The sequence below is a fragment of the Perca flavescens genome, chromosome 5, assembly GCF_004354835.1.
Source record: "Perca flavescens isolate YP-PL-M2 chromosome 5, PFLA_1.0, whole genome shotgun sequence".
Classification (NCBI taxonomy): domain Eukaryota; kingdom Metazoa; phylum Chordata; class Actinopteri; order Perciformes; family Percidae; genus Perca; species Perca flavescens.
The window spans coordinates 15898001-15924571 of NC_041335.1; the positions used below are offsets into that span (position 1 = coordinate 15898001).

Below are 26571 nucleotides of genomic sequence, written 5' to 3' on the forward strand. Positions count from 1 at the left end.
ACATTAAAATCAGTTTCAAGCTCATCAACATAGTCTGGCGTTGTTGAATAAAGCCCATTGGTTGCGGGTGATTCTGAGGAGCTGAACACTTCCTCGCTGGTCAGTTCAGCTGATTCTGGAGTGTCAGTGAGGTCGGAGGTCATGGCTGTGGTGATCCCAGAATCCACAATTGTTTCCTCAGTCTTCCCCTCTGCAAACATGGGCTCTGTGCTGAGAGAGGCGTCTGGTATGGGGACATCAGGTTGGATTGTGCTGATCTCAATTACTGACTGATCATCAGGCTCCTCAAAGAGTTTAACCACTGACTCTGTGGTATCAGTGCTCTCTGTTGTGTGTTGGGATTCTGAAAATGTGTCACCGCGGTGGGGAGCGGATTCCACATAGGTTACTTTTTCACTTACAAAGTCATCAACATCAACGTCTGGTGCGGCCGTTACATCATCATCATCGTCATGTTCCTCTTTGATGGTGGGTCCAACTGTGGTGATTAACTCTTCTTCTTGGCCTGCTGGAGTGGAGCGAGGTGGAGTCATACTGGTAGAGAACATAAATGGAGGTTTTGTAGGAACTGCAGAATCTGGAGACTCGTCTGTCTCTGATACAGTTTCAGATGTTGGGCTTAGCGTCGTGGTGCTACTCTCCAGTAAAGGGATGGAGGTGGGGGAGCTGATGGTGGTGGTTCCTACCACAGACATATCCACAAAAGAAGTCTGGTTGATCAACTTAGTCCTTCCTAAGAAACACACATAAGCACATAAATTAAAAAATCTAAAAAGATTAAAAAAATCTGAAAAAATATAACTCCTTCAAATATAAAGCAGAATTGTTTAGAACACTTTAAGAATACCAACAACATGCAGAGGTGTGGAAAGATGCCAAGATTAACACCAAAATCCAGCAGTCAAATTGGCCTCACCTCACTTTGATCAAATGTTACACATGCAAACAGATACAATTATTATTTACTATATTTGTTTATACCTTTTTAGAATGTAAAGCAGGCAGTTTGTGAGACAAGCCTTATGAGTCAAATAGCAGTCAAAGAACAATATGCCACAATATACCCAGAGGTAATTTTCCTAGAACTCCTAATGTTGTTTATAACCTGCATTAACATTAATTCACAAAATTTTCTCAAAGAAACAGTGGAATCAATGCTTAGTTATGGAACAAAGTTTTTATCTGCACCAGAATTGTTGGCAAATAATCTCAATTATTTTAAGGCCAGGGTCTTCAACGTTTTTAGGCCAAGGACCCCTTAGCTGAAAGAGAGACAGAGTAGGGACCCCCTTCTCCATGTACTGTATAAAATTAAGTTGCATTATCCTGGGCCGGATGGATAAAAATGAATGGTGGTGACTCCTTAGGCTTAACTGTATAGCAGCCATAGTGGCTACCTTACCGATAGTAAGCTTATCCTCAATGTGTACATTAAATGTTTTTTTTTTTTTTTTTTCACAAATAGGCCAATTTATCTTTGCTATTAGAATGTTAGATTAATTTTAATGTATCTTTTCAGACATATTTAATTTTTTTTTAAAATAAACCTTCAAAACATTCTTTAAACATAATTTGGAGGTCCCCTTGCACTAACTCTGAAGACCCCCTAGGGGTCACGGACCCCCTGTTGAATATCTCTGTTTTAAGGTATCAGTGAGGCCAATATAATCATGCTGATTCTCAATTTAATAGTCTGCCTCTTAAACCTGATGATGTTGGATAGTTTGTCATCAGTTTATGGCAGGTGAGGTCATTTTCAAAGTCTATTTTCTGTGAAAAACTAAGTGTACTCTGAATGTTTCTCTGAACATGTCCGGATCTGCCTGAAATGATACACGTTACTCTAACTGAGAAATTAAACAGGAAGGAATCTAGTGTTGTGGTTTGGTCCGAGTTGACCTGACTATTTTTGTCCTCTCTTGTACATTTTGTCTCTACTCCAACAATTTGAGTGTTTACTTGTATCATTGAACAGCAGCCCATGAATTTGTTTCATCTCTCAGTTATTGTCTTCAAATGCTCACTAATTAACTTGTCTACTTTTTCTTAGGGTTTTATTAATGAGTCAATCCCTTAATTTACTTCATTATGTTTGCTCTTTCCTCTCTGTCCTCACATGCTCTCTCATTTCCCCACACCCATAAAAAGAAACATAGAAAGCTTTCCTCGCTGGTGCAGACAGATTGTGTAAAGCCAGCTGTTGACCATTATGTACTAGCCCTCTTTCTTCATGAAACTATCTCTGATGTAAAGTGTGAGACACACTTTTTCCCTAACAGGAAAATTAGTGCCTGCTCTCAGAGAGTGCATTATCTCAGTGATGCTGTTACTGAGGCCTTTGTTTTCTCTGGGCCAATGCAGAGACCAATCAGAGACAAATTATCGCACTTTTCCCTCTGCACCAACCCTCTATTCTCCCTGTCTTTCTGTGTAGTCTAACTGTCATAGGTTTACATAGTTTCTGAGATATTATTGAGAGTGGGAAAGCGGGATATGATTGAGTGAGTCCAACCAAACAAGGGTACTTGAACAGCACTTAGACGGGGCCGTAAATACAACAGGACTGAGAGAGCTGACATGGAATACACAGAGCAGGAGGTGAGGGTGGCCTGTTTGTGTGCCCTCTGAACTCCATGGGGACTTATCACCACGAGAGCTAGCACAGCTCAGGGGCAGTAAATGGCCAGGCAGGGGGCAGCTTATCTGTTCAACCTCTCATTTGTAAAGATGGAAAGGCCAGGTCAGGGGTCACCGAGGATGACTGAATTTAGAAGTCCAGCAGTAGCTTTGTCCATTATCCAAACGTCTGCTCTGATAAGTACAAGTGAGAATGACAGAGGGCAAACTCTGACAGCGGAAACAAGATGAGAAAGGCAAAAAAGGGAGTAAGATAGCAAGACTAAAAAGGCTGACAGGTGAGGTGTTAGTTACTTTTGCTGTTTCTCTAAATGGCAACTATCATCTGTCATTTGGTTTTACCCTGGGGATAGCGATTAGTTAAGAACACCCTTATTTTGAGGAGGGATTAGCATAGTTCTGTTAACTTCCAGTGAACCATGAAGTGTCACTATTTATAAGGATCCATAGCTATATTCTTCCCTTGGTTTGCACGAAGGAGTTGTTTCCATGCATATCTAAATGGATCCTACACATCCTACACAGAAAGTGAATAACATTAACAGAATGCTCAGTTGATGAATTTCCACAACCATATTTATTTTGACTTTGTTATGAGTGGAATAACAATTAATTTGGCTTCTGGCCTTTCATAAATATGATATTATCTAATATAAAACATTTGGATATTTTAAACAGCAGCATAAACTGTTTTAGTTTGTTTCTCATCACCAGTTAGGTTGTATACGGATGAAGCTTAAGGAGCCTTGATTAGCCCAGCTGGAAGTAATAAAGATAAAAAACAGACAGACAGATAAGATAGATACTGACTGTTAAAAAAACTCTTGAGCAAACTATCAGTCATTATTACCCCCATTAGAATAAGAACTGCCTTGTCCAATGCTTTCTAAAGTAAACAGAGGCCACAACTATGATCTTACTCTCCGCTTGGCTAATTATTGTTGCCATAAAAATGGGCGGGAAGCTAAAATGTGAGACAGTGAGGTCAACTCGACACTGCAATCTGTCAGACTACTCAGCCACGTAACATGCGATGCTCTTAAGAAAATCATTCCTCCAGAACAATGACAGGTTGTAAACATTTCAAAATGTTGGTCTGGTTCAGATGTGGGAATGTGTACAGTAGTGCAAAGAAGAAGAAAATCAAAGGGTGGGGGAGCAGAGGCAAAGAGGAGATGAGATCATAGCTTCTCACAGTCTAGGCCTGTTTTTGACAGGGAATGGTCTGTGCTTTCACTCATTGTCTGTCACTGTCTAAACCAAAATATAAACATATACAACCCACCATGTGCAGTTAACACTTTGTTTCAGGACATAATATACTAGACCTTGTGAGTGAGTTTACCTTTGAAACAGTAAGCGCCGAGTTTCATAGTTGGTTCCGGGAAGCCAGTCTGGTTTCTGTAGCGGTACATGGTCCTGACGCCGAGCAGACCTCCCCCGCACTGCACTCTGGGTTCTGCAACAGGGTGTCGTGCACTGCCATCGGAGAGCCAGCCATAGTCACATCTGTCCAGACCATGTCGCCAGGCAGCATGAAGCTGGCCAGGGGTTGCCAGGAGAGCATTCCTCTTCTTACACTCTGTACTGGCCTCCTCAAAAGTCATTTTATGGCTCACAGGAGCATAGTACACTTCACCTGAATGAAAGATAGCAAAATAAAAAGAGTTAGAGAAAGAGAGAACTAACTCAAGAACTAACTCAGGTAACATGACAACAAACCATCAGTCATCACAGCAAAAACCCGAAAACCGATTTAAAAAGCTTATTATTTGGAGTAATCTTATGCTACAGATTTTTATTTATCATTTTGACCTTTCAGAGAAACATAGCCCAAAAACAGCGGACAAAAGTCAAAGCTGTGCTAGGCACCGCCCCAAAACATCATGCACCAAACATATTTAGGACAACAGTATATCGATCTGAGGTGGGATAGCAATGCCGACAATGTGCCTAGCCTGTCAATGAATGTGTCTGTACTTCAGGACATTAGCTTTTCCTTCGGGGTGAGTGAACAAGATAACACCTTCTATGTTTCCTTCCTACATGTTGTTCTTGTAAGGGTTTATACCTTCAGAAAGGTCACTGCACTATGGCAATTTTAAACATTTGTCTCTGCCTGCAGGGTAATATAAATTAAAGACTACAGAAGGGTGGGATCTTGATGGAAACCAAACAAAATTAGAGGAGAAAATGACTGACTGACTACATGTTTTTTTTTTATCTTGGGTGTAACATTTCAAATAGCCCATGATAATTTCATCCCATTGATTTACAATGGCATTGAGATTAGGAGATGCTTTCCACCCAGATGTCTGCAGATGTCTTCCCTCTTAAGAGCAGACGAGAGACATGCAATACTCTACAAACAGTTACTTCCAACAACCAAACTTCGCTATTTACATGGTAATGTTATTGTACATTATCTGCCCTTTAAAATATATTGCCATTTCCATTCAACTTCAAAGCCCATCAAACCACATCAGCCAAACATGTCTGTTTTCCAAGAACATATAAAAAGGGCAGAAAAATTACCTGGTATTAATTAACATTATTATACTAATGAATATCCAGGCCGTTGTTGTGTGCCAGCACTATAAGACGCATACCAATGCAACCACAATGTCTAATGAATAAAATCTAATGAAGGCAACATGCCAGACAAAAGATGTATTTTGGCAACTTTACATCACTAATCAACACACAATGTAGCAATCCAACTTAGTAAAACAAAGCAATTACTGTAACTCCTAGGTAGAGTGTTTTGATGTATGTGTGTGTGTAATGAATGAGAACACACCTAGTTGTCATGTACAACTGCCCCAGAATACAGCGAGGTCAAAGATGCATGCATAGTTTCGTGGAAGGGTTGAAGCGCTAATTGGAAGACGTATGTTCTGACACCATTGTATACATCTGATCATAACACTAATAATACACATATCACAAAACTGACTGATAGCTTCATACACAACTAAATGATTTGCAAATTGTGCCAAAATAATAAAAAAGGATATGATATTCTGTAGCAGGGTTGCACAAATCCCAGATAAAAAGAGCAACTACAGAGGTCTGACTGGAGTTAAAGATATGTCAAGACAGATGTTAACGCTCATAAAACACTCTGAATGGAGTCAAGTCCATCAGCAGTAACAGGCTGGATAATGAACCGACAGACAAAGACTGTTGGCTGAGAAGTGAGGACTTCCCATAAGCAGTGCCAAAGACATTTTAAACGCCTATTATCACATTTTGGTTGCCGACTTTTCAAAAACCATTATGGTGAAGAATCAGTTTCGATTTAAAGAATCAAATTATTAGAAGCTTGTCTTCAACCCTAAGCCCCTTTCTACAACAAAATATATAAGAGATAAGATAAGCTCACACATTCGCACAAATGCAGTATTTAAGAAAAACGATAACGTTTATTTCCACAGTGGTCTTATAAGTTGTAAAAGTAATTTGCTTTGGCAATGTGCTCATTTTGAGGTTTTAATTTAATTCAGAGGGTGTGTCAGTTCCTCTAAACGATACCTCGTTGATGGGAACTACAAAATCCTAATTTTGTGGCTGACTCACCATCAAGTTTGTCTACGTAACAGTATACATCATAGGTGTCCGTGGGTTTCCTGGTCCCATATGACCTAACACCAGGTTTGGTCTGTAGGTTGCCAAAGCAGCCCTTCCTTGGCTTTGTAATTGGGTATCTGTACAGACAGAAAAACAAATAGCGATTATAACACATAGGTCACATCATCTTTTATTCAACTGTACATTACCTCCAAATACAATCAAAGTATCATTATTGAATAACAGTGTTGTTTAAAAGAAATTACTTCATTGCAGAGTACTAAAATGCAGCTAACCTCACTGTCTGGTCAGCAATCCAGCCGGCATCACATTGATCGAAGCCGTCTTCATAGGCTGCTTTCAGTTGGTCATATGTAGCAATGGTTGCTCCAATGTTTTGGCAAGCTTGGACAGCCTTCTGGTAGTCCAAAGTGTACCTGCTCGTGCTTGCCCGGTAGTGAAACACAACACCTGCAAACAAATAGAAGAAGAACATGACCATCCGAAAGATAAAACTTCATGAGGTTTTGTATAGAAACATGAACATAGTGATCTGGAGTTCATCAGCATAATTTTAGTGCTATAAATTATGTCAAATGTCATATAAAGCACACACCATGGGTGAAATAATCGAGTCTCTCAGCTTCTTTGGAAAGAAGGAACTTTGCAATACACCAAGAGGATAAGCAACGTACTCTACAGTTCACCACAAATGAACAAGATAACTGTAGCTGATGCCATGGCCCTGAAATCCCCATATTTGTGGACAGTAAACAGACGCAGAAGATATGATTGATAGACCTAATTAACATTGCAGATAGTTGGAGGAGAGGTTGTGCAGATTGCAAACCAGTGAAAACCAAAACTATCCCAGTATCCCCCCACCCCACCCATGTTTTCTACATCCCCAAAACATGAATTATATCTACCAGAATACTTCTCGAGTGACACATAGAGTGCACATAATGACACTAGGTAAGGAACACCCCCCAAGGAGAATGCAGCACTATTGTTGTTGGATCATCATATACATAATTTAAACATGTGTAAATTTGAGGAGGGATATTGGGGAATACTGTTATTACTCAGTAAAGGCATGGTAACACCCACTGAGTGGCCCACCAAGAGAAAAATCTCCACTGACAAGGTGGCACCCAAGAATACAGGGATGGATGAGGTAATGACATAGCTTTTGTTCTGCCAAAATGATGAATAATGAATACCTCCATATTTGGGCTCTAATGGTGTATTGGGTTGATGACTGAACACTGGAATTAAAACATTGCAGTATTTGAATGGACAGGGACCCAAAGTCTAATCTTTTTTAAGAGGGCATCGCCTCTTAAAACTGCAAACTGTGGTTACTCTGTGTAACTACTGGGTAGCTGCTGCTATCAAAGTAAATACTGTAGAAGAGCGTCCATAGTTTTCTCATATCGTTTACATTTCTATCACCACTTGCATTGCATTTCACTATTATTAAACCCTTGCAGCAACCCCCCTCTACAATGAGAGAGTAATTTGGGGAAGCAATTTTAGAATCTTCTGTATGATGTAGGAAGGATATCATGAATTTCTTACCATTGACATCAAGGTTTACTGTATCCTGGGTGTCCTCAATTCCATACATGACCTCACACCGATAAGTGCCCGCATCACTGGCACGCAGCTTGACCATTGTCAATGAGGCATCACCCACATCCTCAGGGTGACTGGGTACTGATACACGGTTCCTGTAGCTGGAGCCTATTTTGATGACTCCATTTTGTGCCACCAACACTGTGGATACCACTTCTCCTTCTATTTTGGTCCATTTGATTCGTAAGTAATCTCTGCTATAAATAGCAGTTCCATTGGGACTGATCACTGGTGCTGAGGTTGGGATGGTGGAGAAGAAGCAGGGAAGATTTACCTTCCCTGAGAGGGACCCAGTGACTGGTCTAATGATCGATAATGTGTTGGAAGCTGAAAGGCAAAAAGCAAAGAATTTTCAAATCATATAAATATATTTAATCCTGTATTATTATTATTTTTTTGCCACTCTTTGTTTTCTTATTATTTTTCTTCCCTACAAATGCATGTCTCTTCTGTTTACTCAAACTGCCCGAATCATTTACATTGATGGGGTGTGACAACTACACCCAGACTAATAAAAGAAAACATGGTTCTTGGAAAGTCAAACCTCATCCTTAAAATGTTGGGTGTGGGAACACCTTCAACACTAACTGCAGTGTATGTACAGCATGTTTGTATGAAGTTAGAGATAATTGGTTAAACGGTGGAGTCATGGCTGCATTACTTTATGTTAGGCCACTGCTGAGTTCTGTGCATGTTAGTTCTCCTTCTCAAATAATCCCTCCTTGGCCTACATGATGCTGACAGGTAAACCCACATAAAAAGATCTGAAATATGTCATCAGCGTGCTGCACACTGGACAATATTATGTATCTCCCTTTTCATGACCTCCTACTCTATTCTCTACTCTACTCTGCTGCTCATGTTACACACCTACATTGCCGCTGTGGGTTAAGGATATTTCATGTAATCCCACATCTTGAATAGATAGATATTCCCATGAGGGAGATTTGTTTTCACAGTCTGGGGTTGGGAGGGGGTCACAAGGAACAATGTGGGGAATGCTGTGGAAACAGTGGTGGGACAGCCCCCAAGGCATGAGTGTGTGTGTGTGTGTGTGTGTGTGTGTGTTTTACATAGGGCCTTATTAGGATAAGGGGTGAAACCAGCTGTTATTTCCAGACTGGGAGCCGAGTGTAATTGAAAGGTGTCCATCCGTAGGGAGCCAGGAGAGCCAGGGGGGGCCAGGGGGACCCAAGATTTAAACCACATTGGCCATCACTGTCACCTTCACCATAAAGTCTTGCAGGTTTTACAGGAAGACTGAAGGGGGCTTATAGCTTAATGCTGTGAGGTACCGCTAACTCATCAGTCAGTTTTCTGCAGATAAGCTAAAGAGTATAGACGCCAGCAAAATATGACCATGTCAAATGACTTTACATTTAGTGAAACTCACGGAGGTGGACGGGGGAAGAGAAGGAGTAAGCGGAAGGGAGAGATGGAGGAAGATAAAGAAAAGAAAAAGGGGGGAAGATTTGGGAATAAGGAGAGAGGATGAGGGGGGAGGGGGGGGGGGGGGGGAAGGGAGGAGAAGCATTTACTCATTCAAACCATACCTGTTGCAGTTGCAGCTTCACAGAGACAATAAAACCACAGGATATACTTTATATATGGTATCATCTGTTGAAAAAAATAAAAATAAATATGCATTAGGAAACAACGTATACAAGGTCTTTAGGTTTTAGTTTTGATTTTTTTAGTGCATCAACATGTTCCATAGGAGACATGTGTTTGGTGAGTTATAATAGAAATGTCTGCTTAAGATATTTTTTGTCCTAGGTGAAAATATATATTCCTTATATAAAAATTTAAAAAATATGAAATGTCCAGATATTAGCGGAGCCTAAAATCTTTAAAAAAATGAATACTCAACCTACATGATCTAAACTTCCACCAATATAAATAAACTTTCATGAAGATTTTTTCTAGATAATAATGAATTGATCTCTCTCTTAAAAATATGTTAACGCTTTAAAAAGCCCATAGAAACAAGAGACGTCCCATTTATCGGACACATCACATTAGCTAGCAGAATACTTTATTTGTTCCTTAGAATTAGGCAACAGTAAAGCTTCCAGTGGGGTCGAACTGCAGGGAGACAGGAGCAGTGAACCCCCCGTCCTTATTTCCACCCCACACAGGTGGTGGGTCGCAGTGGGAGCTGCAAACTCTTATACTCTATAAACACGAGACACTCACACTATACAAAGACAATTGGCAAGAGCAAAAGACCATCATCTAAAATATTTCAGAGCGGGTATCGTCTATGATTACGTAAACGGACCCACTAAATTAATTGAGACTTTGGGGAAACAATAAGAGAAATAGGTTCAGGTCTTTAGGTTTTCTAGGAAATATAAGAAAAAAAGTCATTCAAAGAAACATCAGCACTTAAGCATCAAATGGGGGTAGAATAGCAGATTTTTGGAGCAGAAAAAAAAAATCTGCTACCAGGAGCTGAAATACTGATATCCATCCAGTAAGGAGCTGATTGAAACTGTCACGTCTGTTTTTGGTGCCGTTTCTTTGACTTTTTTCTTTCTCTTCACAGAAACACCTGCTGCTTGTTCAACAGAAATATGAATAGCATGGTATTAATTATTTGTATTTAAATATTGTAAATGAAGTGAAGTTAACTGTGAAACTCCAATCCGCAGGGCTGACTTTGGAATTTCACTCAGCAGCGGGACACACCAGTGTAGGTTATCTAAGGACAACGCGGCATCACTGAGGGAGTCATGTCAAACAATTTGTAGACTGAGAAGTTAACTGAAATATATTTATTTATTTATTGTTATTTATTGTTATTTTATTTGTCAAACATTTGCTCCATATCATAATAAAATGTTAAGTATCAAGAAAACAATAGGCTAAGTCAACAATGCATTAATTGCGAGTAATATTCATATTTCATTCAACAGAAGAAAAACTTACGTTTAAAGGTGTTTTATTCCATAAAATAAACAAAAATCGATATACTGTCCTTAGATCCAGTTAGTCCCAGTGCGTAACATGGGTGCGTAAAAAGTGCCCAATTATGTCCACTCCAAATCGGCGCAACAGCACTTGTCTCCCCGGTGTGCTTTTCTTTTCTCCTTGATGCTCCAGAGTTGCAGAGTCCCACTCCGGAGTTCTGAACGATGCGACAGAAAGCGTTAAATGCTGGCAAGCAACAATTACAATTTTGCCTAACACACACTGTTATTTCGTCAGTGTCAGAGAGGAGGGGCAGAGTGTCCATCTGAAAAGTGAATGAGACACCTTGGGGAGGCGGGGAAAAAACTAATTGCCCGAAGGGGCATTCTCACCCAATCGGACTGCTCCGAAATCACGTGGATCATTTGTGCAGGGGACACATCTGTCGTTTTACTGTGAGTGCATCTTCACTTTAGACAAGTTCCAAATCTGATGTTTTCATATATCAAATGAGAAATCAATTATGGCAACCACAAACCTTTATTATAAGTACGTCATGTTTCTATCGCTTGCTGAATATAATCAACAACCTTTGATGTTGATGCTCTCTCTGTGTGGAGCGCACCCGTCCAAGGGTGCGCAATGGAAACAGGGTGGTGCAGACGTGTCTCTGGTTGAATTTGAGTCACAACATACTGTTTGGTCCAACAACACATTTCTGTCAATATTAGTGAGTTGAGTTCTTCCCATCCACCCCACTGAGCCAGTTTAGACAGTTTTTTGAGTAGCAGATCTCTTGCTTGTTTGATTTCGAAAACAATTTTATCAATAAAGTTCGCCTTAAGAAAAAGTTATTAAACTGTAGACACAAGTTCTAATTGGAATGTGATTGTGTGTTTAGAAAAAAAGTTTTGAGTAAATTTACAAAAATGGATAATCTCAAATGGAAATGTGTTATCATGACGACTACCTGACTGGGGAGACAGCAAACAGTAGTTAACTTTGTGCTTGGCTTTTCCACACGGGGGAGAGGATGGACCACAGTTTATCTACTCTTACCTAATAATCAACACGATTGGCTCCTGCTAGAAATGTAGGAGGGCTTAGCTTAGCTGAGTGTGTGTGTGTGTGTGTGTGTGTGTGTGTGTGTGTCACATTTAAAAATGTCTGATATAGAGCTGATATACTGAACATAAAGTCAACATTCCTAGAGTGACAAAAAAAAAATCCAATATGTTGTAAATTACTAATCTGTTGTAAAACCAGAATGATTTGATCAATGCAAACCTACACATTGCACATGTATTATTTTTATTTTTTTAGCTGTGTGCAATTTTGCTATACTTTTTGCTTTACACTTACACATTAGAGAGTAACTGCAGAGCAAAAGGCACCTGCAACTTATCAAGGTGCATTAATCTTGTCCAGTGTATAAACAAATCAACATTTATCTCAGCTTATATCATTTTAAGAGCGACAGAATATTGTTTCCCTCAAACATACTTTTTTTTTTATGACTTTTTCCACCTTTATTTTGATAGGACAGCTAGGTGAGAAAGGGGAGAGAGAGGGAGGAAGACATGCAGGAAATCGTCACAGGTCGGACTCAAACCCTGGACCTCTGCGTCGAGGCATTAACCTCTCAGTATATGTGTGCCTGCTCCACCACTGAGCCAACCCGGCCACTCCCTCCAACATACTTGACATAGGAGCCGGTTTTATTTCAACAGTTCAAAATAATGAATGACATCAGCAGAAGGTTACAGAAAGGTATCCTGTTTATAGTGTTTGGAAATGACAGCCTAAGAGACATACAGGCTTCTGCATGTGAATCCAACTGATGGATGGGTCTGGATGCTGACTCTAGTGGAGTGGACTTATTGTTCACAATCCTGGTGTTGCCTTCTGAAGGTGCTCACACCAGCTGAGAGACGGAGCAGAGGTGATAAGCCTCTCACATAGAAGATTGCCCTTGAAGCCTAAAGGCCTTGTAAAAAGTCGTACAAGCCTCTTCCATACCTTTGTGCACTGTAATCATCTCAGGGCTCCGCACCCGTTACCCACAGTACATCTCTCCTTTACAAGGCTGGACTCGTCTGGACAGTCGGACTCTGAGAAAGAGAGGAGACCAGAGAAGCACTGGTGAGACAGAACGGGAAAGCTGGAGTTAACAGCTTGTCAATTTTGACTAATTTCCTATTTCACATGTAGAGTACAACCTGCCACTACTGACAAAGACAGATTGCATTCTGATGTCAAAGTTCAAGGAAACAGGTTTCATACTTTAACCAAAGAACTTGACAAAGAGCTCAAACTGACCTGATTCTAGGTAGAATTTGCCACCTGACCCCGGCATAATTAACGACTACTCAGTTTTAGTATACAGTTACAGGAATTTTTAATGATTTTACTAGTTCACCTTCTCACTTGAGTCATCGTTAAGTTAAAAGTTGCAAGTCACTTAACTACCGTGTAAAACGTCTCTATGTGTAACCGTGGAACTCCAGTTGCCTTTCAGTACCCATAAATCAATGAGTCAAAGAGCCAATCAAAGAGTGTTTGATCCTGGCGATCTGCTGTGAGGGCCCCAAGATGACCCACATATCACATAACCTATAAAGGTGGTCTACCTCCGGCCCCATACCGCATAAAAGGGGCGTTAAATTTCTCTGACCTCAAGGGTTTTGTACTACTGAAACTCACAATTTTGAAGGCCAAAGCTGCTTTGATTTTAATGTGTTTTATTGATTACATGCTGCGCAGTTTCCATCTTGATCAGGATTTTTCTCTGATTCTGTAAAAGGAAATCCTCTATTTATATATCTAAAGACGAATAGAAGAAATCTGGACTCACTGTGAAGTCACCTGAAATGTTTGCTCCTGTAGAAATAAGCTAAATGAATTAATAGCAGAAACCAGATGTACAGTTTAAGTGTCAAACAAAAGCCAGACCTGTGACATAGAGAGTAAATGCATCTTACTGTGATTTCTCAAGGTACAGGGAAACAAGCATGTGTGTGTGTGTGTATGTTTTTTGTGAGTGAACCCTGTTTAGAGCGTGAAGTTGCCTCAGGACAGACATGAACCTTGAAGCGAGGCACACTAAGTGACAACAGTAACTGATTTTAATCATGTTTATTATCAAATTTTTTTCAAAACCATTTTTGGCGATATTGTCATACCACAAAAGAAGCCTGATGAAAAAGTAATTGTACATATACAGGCCACGGTGTGACTAATGTGGGATTTTTGACAGCTGGTGTTGATTTTGGTATTTGCGAGTCACACAGATAACAATATATCATCCCATATTCATTCCAGGCATTTGGTTATTATAGAATTGTTACAAATACTTACACACAGTTGATCAATAAACTAATAAACATGACATTAGCAGTAAAATGAGTGTACATTAAAAGTAAACCAATCGTTATAAGTTCAAACAAATACAACAAAAAAGTTTTAAATATTGAACTTGAATTGGTGGGAAAAATGTTAAAATACGTAAAACTGCATACTATAAAAGATGTATCTACTGCAATGTATATTCATTATGTTCCAAGAGATCAATATTGATATATCTGCAATAAGTCATAACACAGGCTATTACAGTTCTGGAGGTCTGTAAAATTGTATATACAAATATTTCTTGTTCATATTCCAAAGGAAAATGATGGACACATCTGCACAAAACTGCTAGCCCCTAACCTCGCTAGTCAAGTCTAACGTGTTTTAGAAGTATTTTAGACTCGGCAAAGTTACAGTAAACTATGAACTGTTTTAATAGAAACACAACCAGACAGCAGAAGCTGCGCACTGCCATTGTGAGGACAACTGCACTAGTGGCACAACTGTCTGGAGTCCTCGGTACCAGGTATCAATCAGGTAGGCAACAGGTGTCAATCAGCCGGCAGGTGTCAGTCATGGCGCTGACAGCTGGTGGCCTGGCAGTCGGTCTGACGGCTGTGACACAGATACTTAGGTTTGCCCCGCTGTCCACTAATTGGTGCCTCCAGTGAGAGCCATCGACCTGCTCTACCTTTTATTTCTTTATTCATCTAGTGCGTCTTTTTATTTTTTTACAATTTTACATCTCTCTCTGCTCTTCAGTCATTTGGTGTTGGCAAACTCCAAATGCTACAACACTAGATTAAGGCTCCATTTTATTAAAGGCATGTCTTTCTACTTCAGCTCTACTAAAGACTCTCCGAGTCAATTCAATTCGAGCACAGGTAAGCACAGGTAAAATGTAACGCAGTACAGTACTATACATACACCATCACATATTAGTATTTCAGACTTGGCAAAGATATTCCACCTTTACAACACACCTTAAAACATGGCTGTTGACAACTATATTGCACACGTTAATCAGTCAGATGTGATGTGTGTTTGACGTGACATAGTCATTGTTGCTGCCTGATCTCTGCTGCCTGCCTCCATGTTATGTGCTCTCCATGTGGCCTCTGTTACTGTTCTCCTTTCCTTTGTCTCCTTTGTATTGCTTTTACTGCATGAACTGCTTTAATGCCTTTGCCATCGTCTGTGCTTGCTTGTTTGTGCTTGCTTGTTTGTATGTCTTAATCCCTTTTGCTTAGGCCTACTGTCATTATAGACGTAATGTCATTTGTTTTAATTTGTTAACCATTGTATTTTAGGATGCCTATTGTCAGCTGGCCGGGGGCTAAAGCTGCTCCTTTTACTCTGCAGTTAATTAAAGGGGACTGTCCACAACATTATAAACTAATAAACTAAAACTAAACATGAGAAGTGAGAGGTAAAATCACAGCATAGGTGAGGCTGAATCACTAAGACAATATGGTCTGTCTGTAAAATGTTAACATAGGGCTGGGTTCAAATAATTGATTCCCTAATTAAAATCAATCTTTGTTTGAGTGATCTGATATCGATTAATAAAATCTTTAAATCAATCTTTTAATATATGCTTTTTCACCATGGATGTATAAACCACCAGAAACATTTTGGGGGTCAATTCCTAATAAACATTATCCTGGTGCATCATAAAAATATTTGAGGGTTGCTGTTTGCTTGTACAATTTACAGCATAAGTTCTCTGAGAATCTCTTTTATATCCAAGAAAAGTTGGTATTGTAACTGAAATTTCCCTAACGTAACTGATGTTGAATTGAATTGGAAATGTAATCAAATCTCGACTTTGTGAATCTGAATCGATTTGGGAAATCATTGGCAATACCCAAGCCTTAATACAGGTAGCTCTCCAGTGCTCCACTCCGTACTTGGGTCTGTACAGGGAGTTAAACCAGCGACCCTCTGGTTCCAAACACAAGCCCCTACAGACTGAGCTACTGCCACCCACATTGTTTTTGTTGTACTTTTTAAAAAAACGCCACACCTGCCACCTTCTAGCAAACCCATTTAAACCTGAAAGGATGGCAAAGAAGCAGAGGAACAAAGACAGGAAATGAGTGAGAGAGAGAAAGAGAGGTGGGGGGGAAGAAAATGGTTTGATAACCAGAACCAGACCATTCCCACGTCACAGATCTTTGCCAATTGCAGTTAACATAATGCATCATTGTGGGAACCATTTAGTTCTCTAACCTCATTCCTTCTACTGTAATCACCCTATACATAACCTCTGGGGACTCAGGGTTACAGTATTTCAAATTAAGTTTGTGTCATATTCGAGAATTTAGCACTAACGTATAAGAAATATTGATCTATGACATTTGCGTGATTCCCTATGGTAAAGTCTTGGTTGAGTCTTGCTTCTCACTGTACTTCCAACCACAGAAAAAATGGGTGTGTGAGACACTCAGTTATTAAGCCAGGCAGCAATTAGGCCTACACGAGAGAAGGCGATGTGGACAGCCTGTCGATCCTTTGGTCTCTGAACAAGAGGAAGTCAAGATAACAACATAATGCATTCCCAGCCATGAGAGAAAATCAAGTCAACTGTAGAAAGTCATTTTGGTTTCTTTGGTTTCAATTACCAATTTAAAGGATGTTTTGGTAAAACTGCAATAAAACTCTGTTTCGGTCATCCGTGAAATGCTTGGGTGGCACACACTGATATTTGAAATTGCTCAGTGGTAACTATACATTGCTGTATTTCTAAGTAGTACTCTCACATGCAAAAACATGAAAAAAATGTTATAGTGATACAAGCCAACACACTCGCGAACGTTAACAAGCATAAATGTGAGTCAGATCTCAACCTTCTCATTCTTAAAGCAGGGTAACAAAATAAGCGGCACATGTTATCGTTCAAACTTGGTTGACAAGTCGTATCTAAATAAATATAAAGTAAATAGATATTTATGTAGAACCTTTCTTACAAACTGCATTATAATGTCAAAAGAGAGAAAGTCTGCCTTGAGCACACTCTGCAGCAGGTTGTCATTATCACACACTTATGTTCAACTACCATCCTCTTAAACCCTGCAGAACATTGGGTTTAATGAAATAATGAGGCCAATCAGTTCACAGCAGCATGTCAAAGAGAAACCACTCATTGTTTGTAATGATCAAAAGACTGTTTAATGACTGGGTTGAAACAAAGCGGATACTATTTGCCACTGGCAAAACTTTGTGCAGAAAAGACTCCACGACTGGAAGACAAGTCAGCACTAAATGTGGAGTGGTTTCTGCTGAGTAAAGTTTTACCTGTAACATACAGAATATTGCTGCAATATATGTGGCTTTTATGGTATGTGTGTAAGCAATGTTATATCAGATGTATACTCTTTTGCCACATCATCAATGGATATACATCTGGAAAGTTGTTGTATGTTGACTATAATGGTCTTTCTGTTATACTAACGATAAAGGCCATGCTAGAAGTCAGATGTATGTATATACGTAGACTAGCTCTTTGGTTTTACACATACAGTTTACACACAGAGCAGACGCTTACATGTTCAATTCAAAGTGCTCCAGCAGGAAGTCTCACTGCTGGTTTTCTATTGCCCTGAAATATATTCCCTCAGTTTTAAACAGCCTGCCCACTGCTTTACTTCCATATGTGTGCCGCCCCCAGCAGAAACAGCGCTACTGCCCACTGTGAGCAAAAGGAGCAACAGGTAATGCAGTCTGACACAACCGGCGCAATAAAACCAATTACATTTCTGAGTTAGAAAGAGAAATCAACAGATGAAGAAGAAAGTAAAACGTGTTTAATGCTTTGCTGATTTTTATTGAATCACAAAATGTGTTTGATTCACGCAGCAAGGGGGCTGGAGTGGAATAATCCAAAGTGGAAGCATTCCCATATTGGTCCAACATGTCTGAAGGGTGAGTAAACTGTTACTCATGGTATTTGATTATATTCTCCAATGAGTTGTCATCTTCATGTTTTTTTTTTTTTTTTTTTTTTTTTTATGATAGGCCAAGTTGTTTCAGACATTACGGTGTAAGGCGGTGAGCAGTGAGAGCACAGCCCAGGCCGACAGACAATGACCACTCTGTCTCACTGCAGCTCTGTGGCGGGAAAGCAGGAAGACTCCTGTCATTCCCCTGGACGATGAGAATCCTACAGGTGCACGCAGTAAGTGAATGACGATGATAAGCAAGAGACTGAATGTTTAATTTCAGCCTGGCACAGCCTTCATCGCTCTCTCACAAACAGTGTTAAGCCATACAGCTGCATGGGCTGCTGTATGGCCCCGTTGATCTACAGACTCTTTGCTAGAAGGTCACGTGTTTGCGACTCTGGTGTTTTATTCCAAAATGATATATAATGTCTAGAAATTCTATAGACTAACATTAATTCAACATTTACCAACTTTTAAACGTAAGCGTTGACAAACCAACGCAGAGTGGGATCATCCCCTGAAATCCATCTGAGCCTATTATTTTATGGCTCCAACAGAAACTTCAGTGTCACTTTTCCTAATTAATATGGAAATTAATTGGAGGCTTTAAACAATTATTAGAGTATCTGTTCAAACAGAAACCTGTGGTAGATGCACTGACTTCACTGTATGTCTGTCATACATTTAGTTATACAAATGCGTCCACACAGGCCACCATGTACAGCTGCTACAGCTCCAACATTATATCTCCTTCCTTTTACTTTTGTATCAACAGAAAGGCAAACTGATATTTTTTCAGTATGAAATACTTTCTTTATAATAATTATTTAATATTACATTCTTATTAGGATAAATATTATATCTATATATGTGTGTATATATGTGTACACACACAACTTGTTCTCAGTGTCTCTAAATTAAAAGCATCTCCATAGTGTTGATTTTCACTGTACAGTATAAAACCTCTCGTGATAGAAACGTGTCACATGTAAAACCCAAGATGCATCATGTTTTGCAGCTTAAATGACCTAAATGGGCAGTGACTTTATGATTTAGTAAATGCTGAAAAGGCAAAGTTGCAAAGTTAAATGTTTATTTAAGTCAGGTTGAAATTAACACAACTTTCACATACTAAAATACTACTTTCTCCTTCATGCATATTTAATACATTTCCAGGGAAAATCCAATACAAATATGTATTCTTGAATCAACTGATTGAAGACGGAATTTAAAATGTCTTTTAAATTAGAAAAAAATATGTTCTATTCAAAATAAGGAAAAAACTCAAATACAATATTCATTCATTTTCAATTAATTATAGTTTCCTAATCTTTCACACTTGGTCTCATCCTCCATCGGCACGTTGTCATCACACATCTGTAAATGATCCTTAGAAACTGATCAGGTCTTCCCTTTATAAAATTCCTTATTATGGGATGTATAGAGGAGAAGAGTGTGACATTCCTGTGGGGATTACTAAACCAGCAAGCGCGTGTTGTGGGATTATCCAGACGGCCACCTGTGGTCTTCAGCAGACATTTAGGTATCATCAAAATCATAAAAGACAGCGGGAAGGGCCCGAAGTCAAAAGGTAGAATGGTCAGATGAAGACTCTGAATTGGTCTCCATAGGTTCATTACTGTCAGTGTGAAGACACACTGTGATGACCTCAGGACCTGAAGCTGGTAGCAGAGGTAATGGAAGAGGTAAGGAGGTGAAGACAGAGAGACAACATAACCCTATTAACCCTCTGCATAACACCCCTCATCTAGTCTGGGCCACAGAACATGTAAGGAATAAAAGGCCAGATGAAAACGAGAAACAAGGGGAAGGTCAAATTATTGTTCGCAAAATGCTAGTTTAGAAAGTGGAAATGAAAGACGGTGTACAGTTTATTTTCATAATGAAAAGAGGGAGGAAAACATCGGTAAGACATGATGAATAAGCTGCAACACAGCAGCTTTGGTTCGTTGTGGTGACACCCTGTTTTCTGGGTGTAGCCTGTTGTCCCTCAATAGCTGTTACTCTTTGTCTGGTCTCAAGGCTGAGGGTCTTGGCAGCCAAAGTCAAACTCTTAAAAAAAATTGCTTCCATACTCCTGGTCCAGATTTTCTGCCATGTTCTCCAAGTCATTACCAGCACCAGTAGGTCCTGGGGAAACACTGGGTGGCGTTAAGCGCCTGTTATCACACGGCCACTAACGCATCTGGGCAGTCTTGACAGCAGCTCCGAATGGAGCACGAAGTCTTTGGAGTGTTTGGAAGAAAAAAATAGCGTCATTAATTATTCGTCTTTTGATTTATTGAAGTCTCTCATGAGAGGTGTGGCAGGTAATTGTCACAGTTAAAGCAAACCAGATGGCAGGGATATGCTCAAGCTTTTTGGGAATTGCTTTCTCAATCTGGGACAAAATCTGGCACCACATCTGGGGACACCTCCAGGACACTGCTGCCTGGTTGTCACTGTTTTGGTTGTTTGTATTATGGTGAGGTTGACTAGCTTGCTACATACCTGGAGAGGGATCACGAAAACCTGTTATAAAGGAAAGCCTCAGATTTAGGTCTTTAATCGAGTCCCGGATGTCATCAATTCCTTGAGCAGGAGGGTGGAGACAAGACAGGGAGAAAGAGATGCAAAGACAGAAGGGAATAGAGAGAGTGGAAAAGTTTGAGGTTGTGTATAATTTACACAAATAAAACAAATGTCACATTTCAAATTTAATATTGTATCCCTCAATATAGAGATGCAGTTTGGGAAATACAGTTAAATATCTTGATATGAGCCAAGGCTGAATACTAATAATGAGTATTCTGCCCAAGAAGTACAGAACAAATGAAAATGATAGAAAGTAATAGCGAGGGTGCAAATGAGAGAAGAAGAAGTGCATGTTTTCACTGGAACTCAAAAGCTGCTGCTGTCATTGCTTTGTTGGACCAAGCTACACTACACATTGCAGTCATTTTCTGTTTTTTTATTTGCCAGCCAACACCCAAATGTAAGCTGTGGGAGGATGTTAAGAGGTTTTTAGATTTAAAAGAAGTGTCACAACAACAAAAGTAGGAGAGGTAATCAACTTACCAAATGCACCAAATAGTGACTGACAACATGATAACAACTGAAGGTTGATATTACTATCCCAATGCAACCACTGAATCTGGAGATGTTAAAGTTACTGTTGTGTTAAATATTTACTTATTACTTATTTTGGGCATTTTAATATAGAATATTTAAATACAGATATAGCACATACGTGTGATGAATGTTGCTTTTTAGACTTTTTTGTAGCAGTAGCATAGAAACACAGATGCAATCTTAGTCAGAGCATGTTTGTAGTCCGAAAAGGCAGCCGTCCAAGAACCTCTGGTCATTCTATTGCAGTGCGTCAGTATGAGGAAAAAATGCAGCTGCTGATAGCGAAAGACCTCACAAAATTGTATGTATGAGCTGGATGATCAGGAGACACCGCTGAAAATCCAAACAGAAGTTGATTAATATTTTAAACTCTGTCAGACCCACCAGTGAGTCCATCTTTCTAAAGTCATGTTGTTAAGATGTTCACACCCATAGACATGCATTTTCTAAATTCTACTCACAAACCCAAGGGTAAATCAGAAGAGTCAAGAGATGCCATGGATAGAATATTAAAAATATATTTGTATTGTTTTTTTTTTAGTACAAGCACGTATTGTATGCCCTGTTTATTAGGAGGAGACAGCATCTGGAGACCAGCTCCACATCTGAAACCAGTGCTGTAGTCAGATAGCAGCAGGAGGAGTACCGCATCTCCCTAATGAGTAATCAGTACAATCAATAAGGTGTAAGATCAATAAAACCAGATATTTATGCAGAAATGTGCAAGAGCCCAGAGCTGCCACTGTTGGATGCTGGGAAGTGTGCAAGTTTGGGCTTTTCTGTAACACCAATGATGACGTCAAAAGAATGATTCAACCTCCTTTAATGAAGGAAGGAATGAGTACAGAAATTCAGTAGGGCACCTCAAATCAGTCCCTGCAGTGGTTTTTGAAATGTTTCAGTGCCATAAAACAAAGCTTGAAAGGATTGGTTAAACTCTGGTTTGGAGCCACAGGCCACACGGAACAGCTTATTCTTTAACTGACAGAAGACTGGAGAGATTGTGTGTTATGTTGACACTATCTTAATAGAAGATCTGCAATATATAATCTTGTTGTTCCAGCTAATCTTTGCAATGATAAGTGTTGTACTGCTACTGTATGTGGACAAAAATGCTCCACGAAACAGCTATGAACTAAAACATTTAAGTCATCCAGAGGAAGCAGTGGCAAGAACAACTATGATACCAAATATGGTGATACATTGGTTGCTTGATTATCTGACTAACCTGTGGTTTTATTCCTGCTCGGAAGGTTCCGGGCTCGGGGTGTGACACATCCTACGCTTCTGGCTCGGTTGTTCATCTTCCTCATCAGAAAAGGTCCGGTCCACAGAGATGCCATGGCACACCAGATTACGACCTGCATGCAACACATAGATATAGATGTATAAATATAGAACTGTTCAGAAAACCACCTCTGATACTGTGGGTCTTACTACATCAATACTTTGCCGTTGCTACCCATCTTTAATAAATTATGTCACTAATATACCTAGGTAGTTAATAATAAAAAATGAAAAAAAAACATGTCTACTGTAAAGCAAAGGTACTACTGTATATGCTAATTACATTTCTTCCTCTGATTTTTGGACTGCAAGTTCCTCAAATGCCTCGAAACAAATTCCTCTAAATGCCTGCACGCTGATGTCTTGTCCCAAATTCTTGAGATTTTTGGTTTCATTACTGAAGCCCAAATTCTCCATCTCCATTACTTAAACCGATTCTCCATCCGTCTCATTTGTCGCACATTTGTGGCTGTCTCAGGACAAACTGCTTCAGATAACCTCTGTTAACTCCGTACAACTTCACACCCAAAAGTCCGGTGACCTTTATTGGGAATAGAGATCTGGCATTCCACACAAGTTCAGTCATAGGATGGTTTACATACAAACAGACACACCAGTTTGCCCTTTAACACTGCTGATAGCCCATTCAAATTCAAAGATTGGCAGATTGAGCTGTTGTGTGAGATAAAAACAAATACTTAGAATACTTGATTACCGTAGCTGTCTGATCAGGAGATAACACTCGAATGAATGAATGTTTCTGTTGCTATCCACAGTAAAATGAATGAAGAGTGATTCAAGCCTGACATTACATGTGGAATAAATATTGAAAATGTACTACAGATTCTGTAAAATATTCTGTAACCCCCCCTTTTGTTTTTGACTGTATTGTCTTGTTTGTAATGTAGAAATAAAATATCTAAATATATTTAACAAGTCTGAAATTACAGTCCATCTGAATGGTAAAAGGGCCCCTTCCATCAGTTTTTATTAGTTTCTTTCTTCCCTCTCAGACACTCCTTCATCCCTTGAGTCACACTGCCCCCCTCCTCTCCTTTCATTCCCCTTATTTCATCTTTATCTCTTCTATCTTCAGTCACACCATTGTGAGTGATATGCGTACTTATGTTGTGACTATCAGATGCTAAACTAGAGGGAACATGTCAAAGAGAGAGTTTCTTCTTTTGTCTCCAACTCTAACCTGCCATCACTCTTTCTTATCAGGCTCTGTTAATATGAAAACACACCCCTAGGCACGAGGGTTCAATGGGGTCAATCAATTCAAAGGGTAAAGTTTGGGTAGATTTCTAAATGCAAATAAAACATCAATTTGCTATTGTGCACTGATCTAAGTCAAATTTTGCAAAAGCTAAATGGGTGGAGACTGAATTGCTAAAATGTATTTGTAAACACAAGATAATGTCCTAGGTCGCATGTTTTAATGTCCTTAGATCCCTATGAAGGTTGCTGTGAATTGATTGGTTGCTGGGGTTACCAGACTAAGGCTGCACAATATAAATAAGAAGGAATAACAATGCATTAAACAACGATTGACATGAATGGATGGCTTGTTTCCACCACAGCCAAGTGATGGCCAAAAGAGACCCCACCCAGGGATGGATTTGTTGGACAGCTGAATTAGTGTAAATACTGCAAAATATTTTGAAACACACCCATAATGTTAAAAAGCTCTGAATATGGAGAGAATACAGGGACAAATTCATCAAGGCATGGCGATAAATGCCGGGTGATTTATACTGACAAGCTAAAAACATAAGAAGGCATTGTACTGTGAAACCCTGCTGGATGGCAAACAACAAAGTGTGTGAGCCAAGACCCATACTGCTCCATCCATCTTCACAAAATGAGAGCCTGATCCAGAACCTGCTGAAGTCACTACAGTATAAATGTGTTTTGCAACTGTATTAACCGGGGGTGGTGGGGTCAAATTTGGCTCTGAACACAAACACAGCCACTGAGAGAGAGCGATCAGTGGGTTATCCCAGCAGAATGTAGTACAGGGGGGTATGACTCAGGACTTGTGACATCACTGCATGACGCGTGAAGGGGGTTAGACCACCTCATGGCCGCCCGTGTTGAAGCGATCATAGCAGACTTCGCTGGGTGGGTTCATGACTCACTGGCACGTGTTTCCCAGAGCCTGGCTACCCGAGGGTAAACTCTCTGCTTGTGTGTGCTTTTAAGTTTATGGCAAAACCCCCTGCTTACATGATCAATTACATTCAACTGCCAAGTTTATTAGACAGTAAAATCAGTTCGAGGAAAGTCTCACATAGAGTCTGCATTAATACTGAGTCACATTGTGACCTATGACATAAGAAGGAGTACCGGGAATGGGCGAAAACGTGCCATGTTCAATACTTGCACACCCAGCTCCACCAAACCATGGTGCATGTGTAAGTGAGTGGAATATTGGAGCACAACGTGCTGATGGTGTGTCATTGCAACAGTACGTTTCTATGAAGGTGACCTACGAGAAAGTCCCAGATCAGGAATGTGTCCAAAGTTTTAAATTACTTTATGAAACATAATCCTGTCACCTGAGGCCAAATGATCCTTCAGCTTACACTCACAAATACACAATGAACTTCCAATTCTCATCATGTTATGAATTGCATTTGTTAGGCTCTGCCTTCCCCCGAGAGAAAAGCCTTTGCTATTTAATTCTCAGTAATTAGAGTGCAAGGAGATGTTCCAGTATTGCTATTCTCATTGATATTGCAACATATTCTGACGCAGGCAAAGAAGAAAACAATTGATTTTTCCTCATAAATATTATTCATCTGTAATACCCAATAACTTATTCTGAGTTAGCAGAAAATAGTTTACTGGCTTAGGAGCAGTTTTTCCTATAAAAAGTAAAAAAAAAGAAAAAAGCTGCACTCTTAACATTACACACACACACACCTGTGATGAGAATAGTTGGCTCCTGAGATGAATGGATGCTCTCAACTGCCTCATGTCTTGTGTCCTGACTGTCGTCTTCACAGTGAGTTGTGTTATTGTCACTAAAGAAAAAGAGAAGAGAACATGTTTCATGTAGAACAAACCGTGCGTGTGTGTGTGTGTGTGTGTGTGTGTGTGTGTGTGTGTGTGTGTGTGTGTGTGTGTGTGTGTGTGTGTGAGGGAGAGTGTGTAGAACAAAGCAGAAAAATTGAGTTACGGTGTAAATATGCTCTACAAAATACAGCATCTCATTTTACTATACTTGCAAAACCTTTCAATACTTCATATTATTGACCACAAGGGACGGTGGCAAAGCCAGACACGTTAGCAGTGATTATGAGTAAAATCTTCCATCCATAAACTGTGGCCTGCGATGATGGAATATGTAATAACACAGGCTTGTAAAGAAACCAATTAGCCACCGTCTGTGTTCTGCAAAAGCCAAAGGTGTGGCAAACACAGATTTGACAGCACTGTGAAACAAAACTTGCAAGGGTGCAACTAAAGCAATACTAAAACAAAATTCTCACTGCTAAACAGTAAATGAGCTACATTGATTGCCACATGCTCTGATGCAGACCAATTCCTGCAAAGTTAGCCTCTAGATGACAACACTGGAATAAAGATAGACTATTAGGGGTGTGCAAAAAAAAATTGATTTACATTCGTATCGCAATTCAAGCTCTACCGATTCAAAATTGATTCATAGAATTCCAAAAATCGATTCATATATTTATTTATTTTTAATTGTATGTCTACTGCAATCACATGGGAAAAGTAACTACATTTGCATACTGTGAATGTTTGAATCAAGAATCGTTTGTGAATCGAAAATCAATTTTGAATCGAATCTTGAGCCTAAAAATCGATATTGAATTGAATCGTGACATTTTCTGAATTGTGCACCCCTATAGACTATACATGCTATATCAAGATTAGATGTGCTATAAAGAATAAACTAGGTTTATTTAGGAATTATTTTATAACATCTGAGATTAAAATATTTCTTTATAACCACGGCGTTTTGAATGACTTTACAAAATGTGTGCAGTTTGAATGGGAGAAAAACGTGCTGTGGTATATTGGCATTTCTTTAAACAAATCACAATTCACATTTGGCAGTGCTATGCGCCGG

General features: G+C 39.6%; 2 protein-coding genes across 8 annotated transcripts in view; both read right to left on the minus strand.

Moving 5' to 3' along the window:
• vcana (versican a) overlaps positions 1–13114 on the minus strand; it is a 51470-nt gene extending 38356 nt beyond the window's left edge. Inside the window, exons 1-6 of the mRNA XM_028577809.1 lie at positions 13078–13114; positions 12819–12869; positions 7789–8172; positions 6504–6678; positions 6217–6344; positions 3983–4276 (exon numbers count right to left, since the gene is read on the minus strand). Of these exons, the coding sequence (XP_028433610.1) occupies positions 3983–4276; positions 6217–6344; positions 6504–6678; positions 7789–8172; positions 12819–12869; positions 13078–13114 (1069 nt within the window). The remainder of the gene's footprint in view (positions 1–3982; positions 4277–6216; positions 6345–6503; positions 6679–7788; positions 8173–12818; positions 12870–13077) is intronic.
• Positions 12456–26571, minus strand: part of LOC114555914 (DNA repair protein XRCC4) — a 35375-nt gene continuing 21259 nt past the window's right edge. For 2 of the 7 annotated variants that reach the window (XM_028578678.1, XM_028578681.1), the window contains 3 exons: positions 25398–25498; positions 22411–22543; positions 19130–21515 (listed from right to left, as the gene is read on the minus strand). In XM_028578678.1, coding sequence (XP_028434479.1) covers positions 22419–22543; positions 25398–25498 — 226 coding nt within the window. In that variant the 3' untranslated portion in view covers positions 19130–21515; positions 22411–22418. Of the gene's footprint in view, positions 12870–19129; positions 21516–22410; positions 22544–25397; positions 25499–26571 lie in introns of those variants that run through there. The other 5 variants (XR_003692609.1, XR_003692608.1, XR_003692607.1 and 2 more) reach the window with 5 other exon arrangements.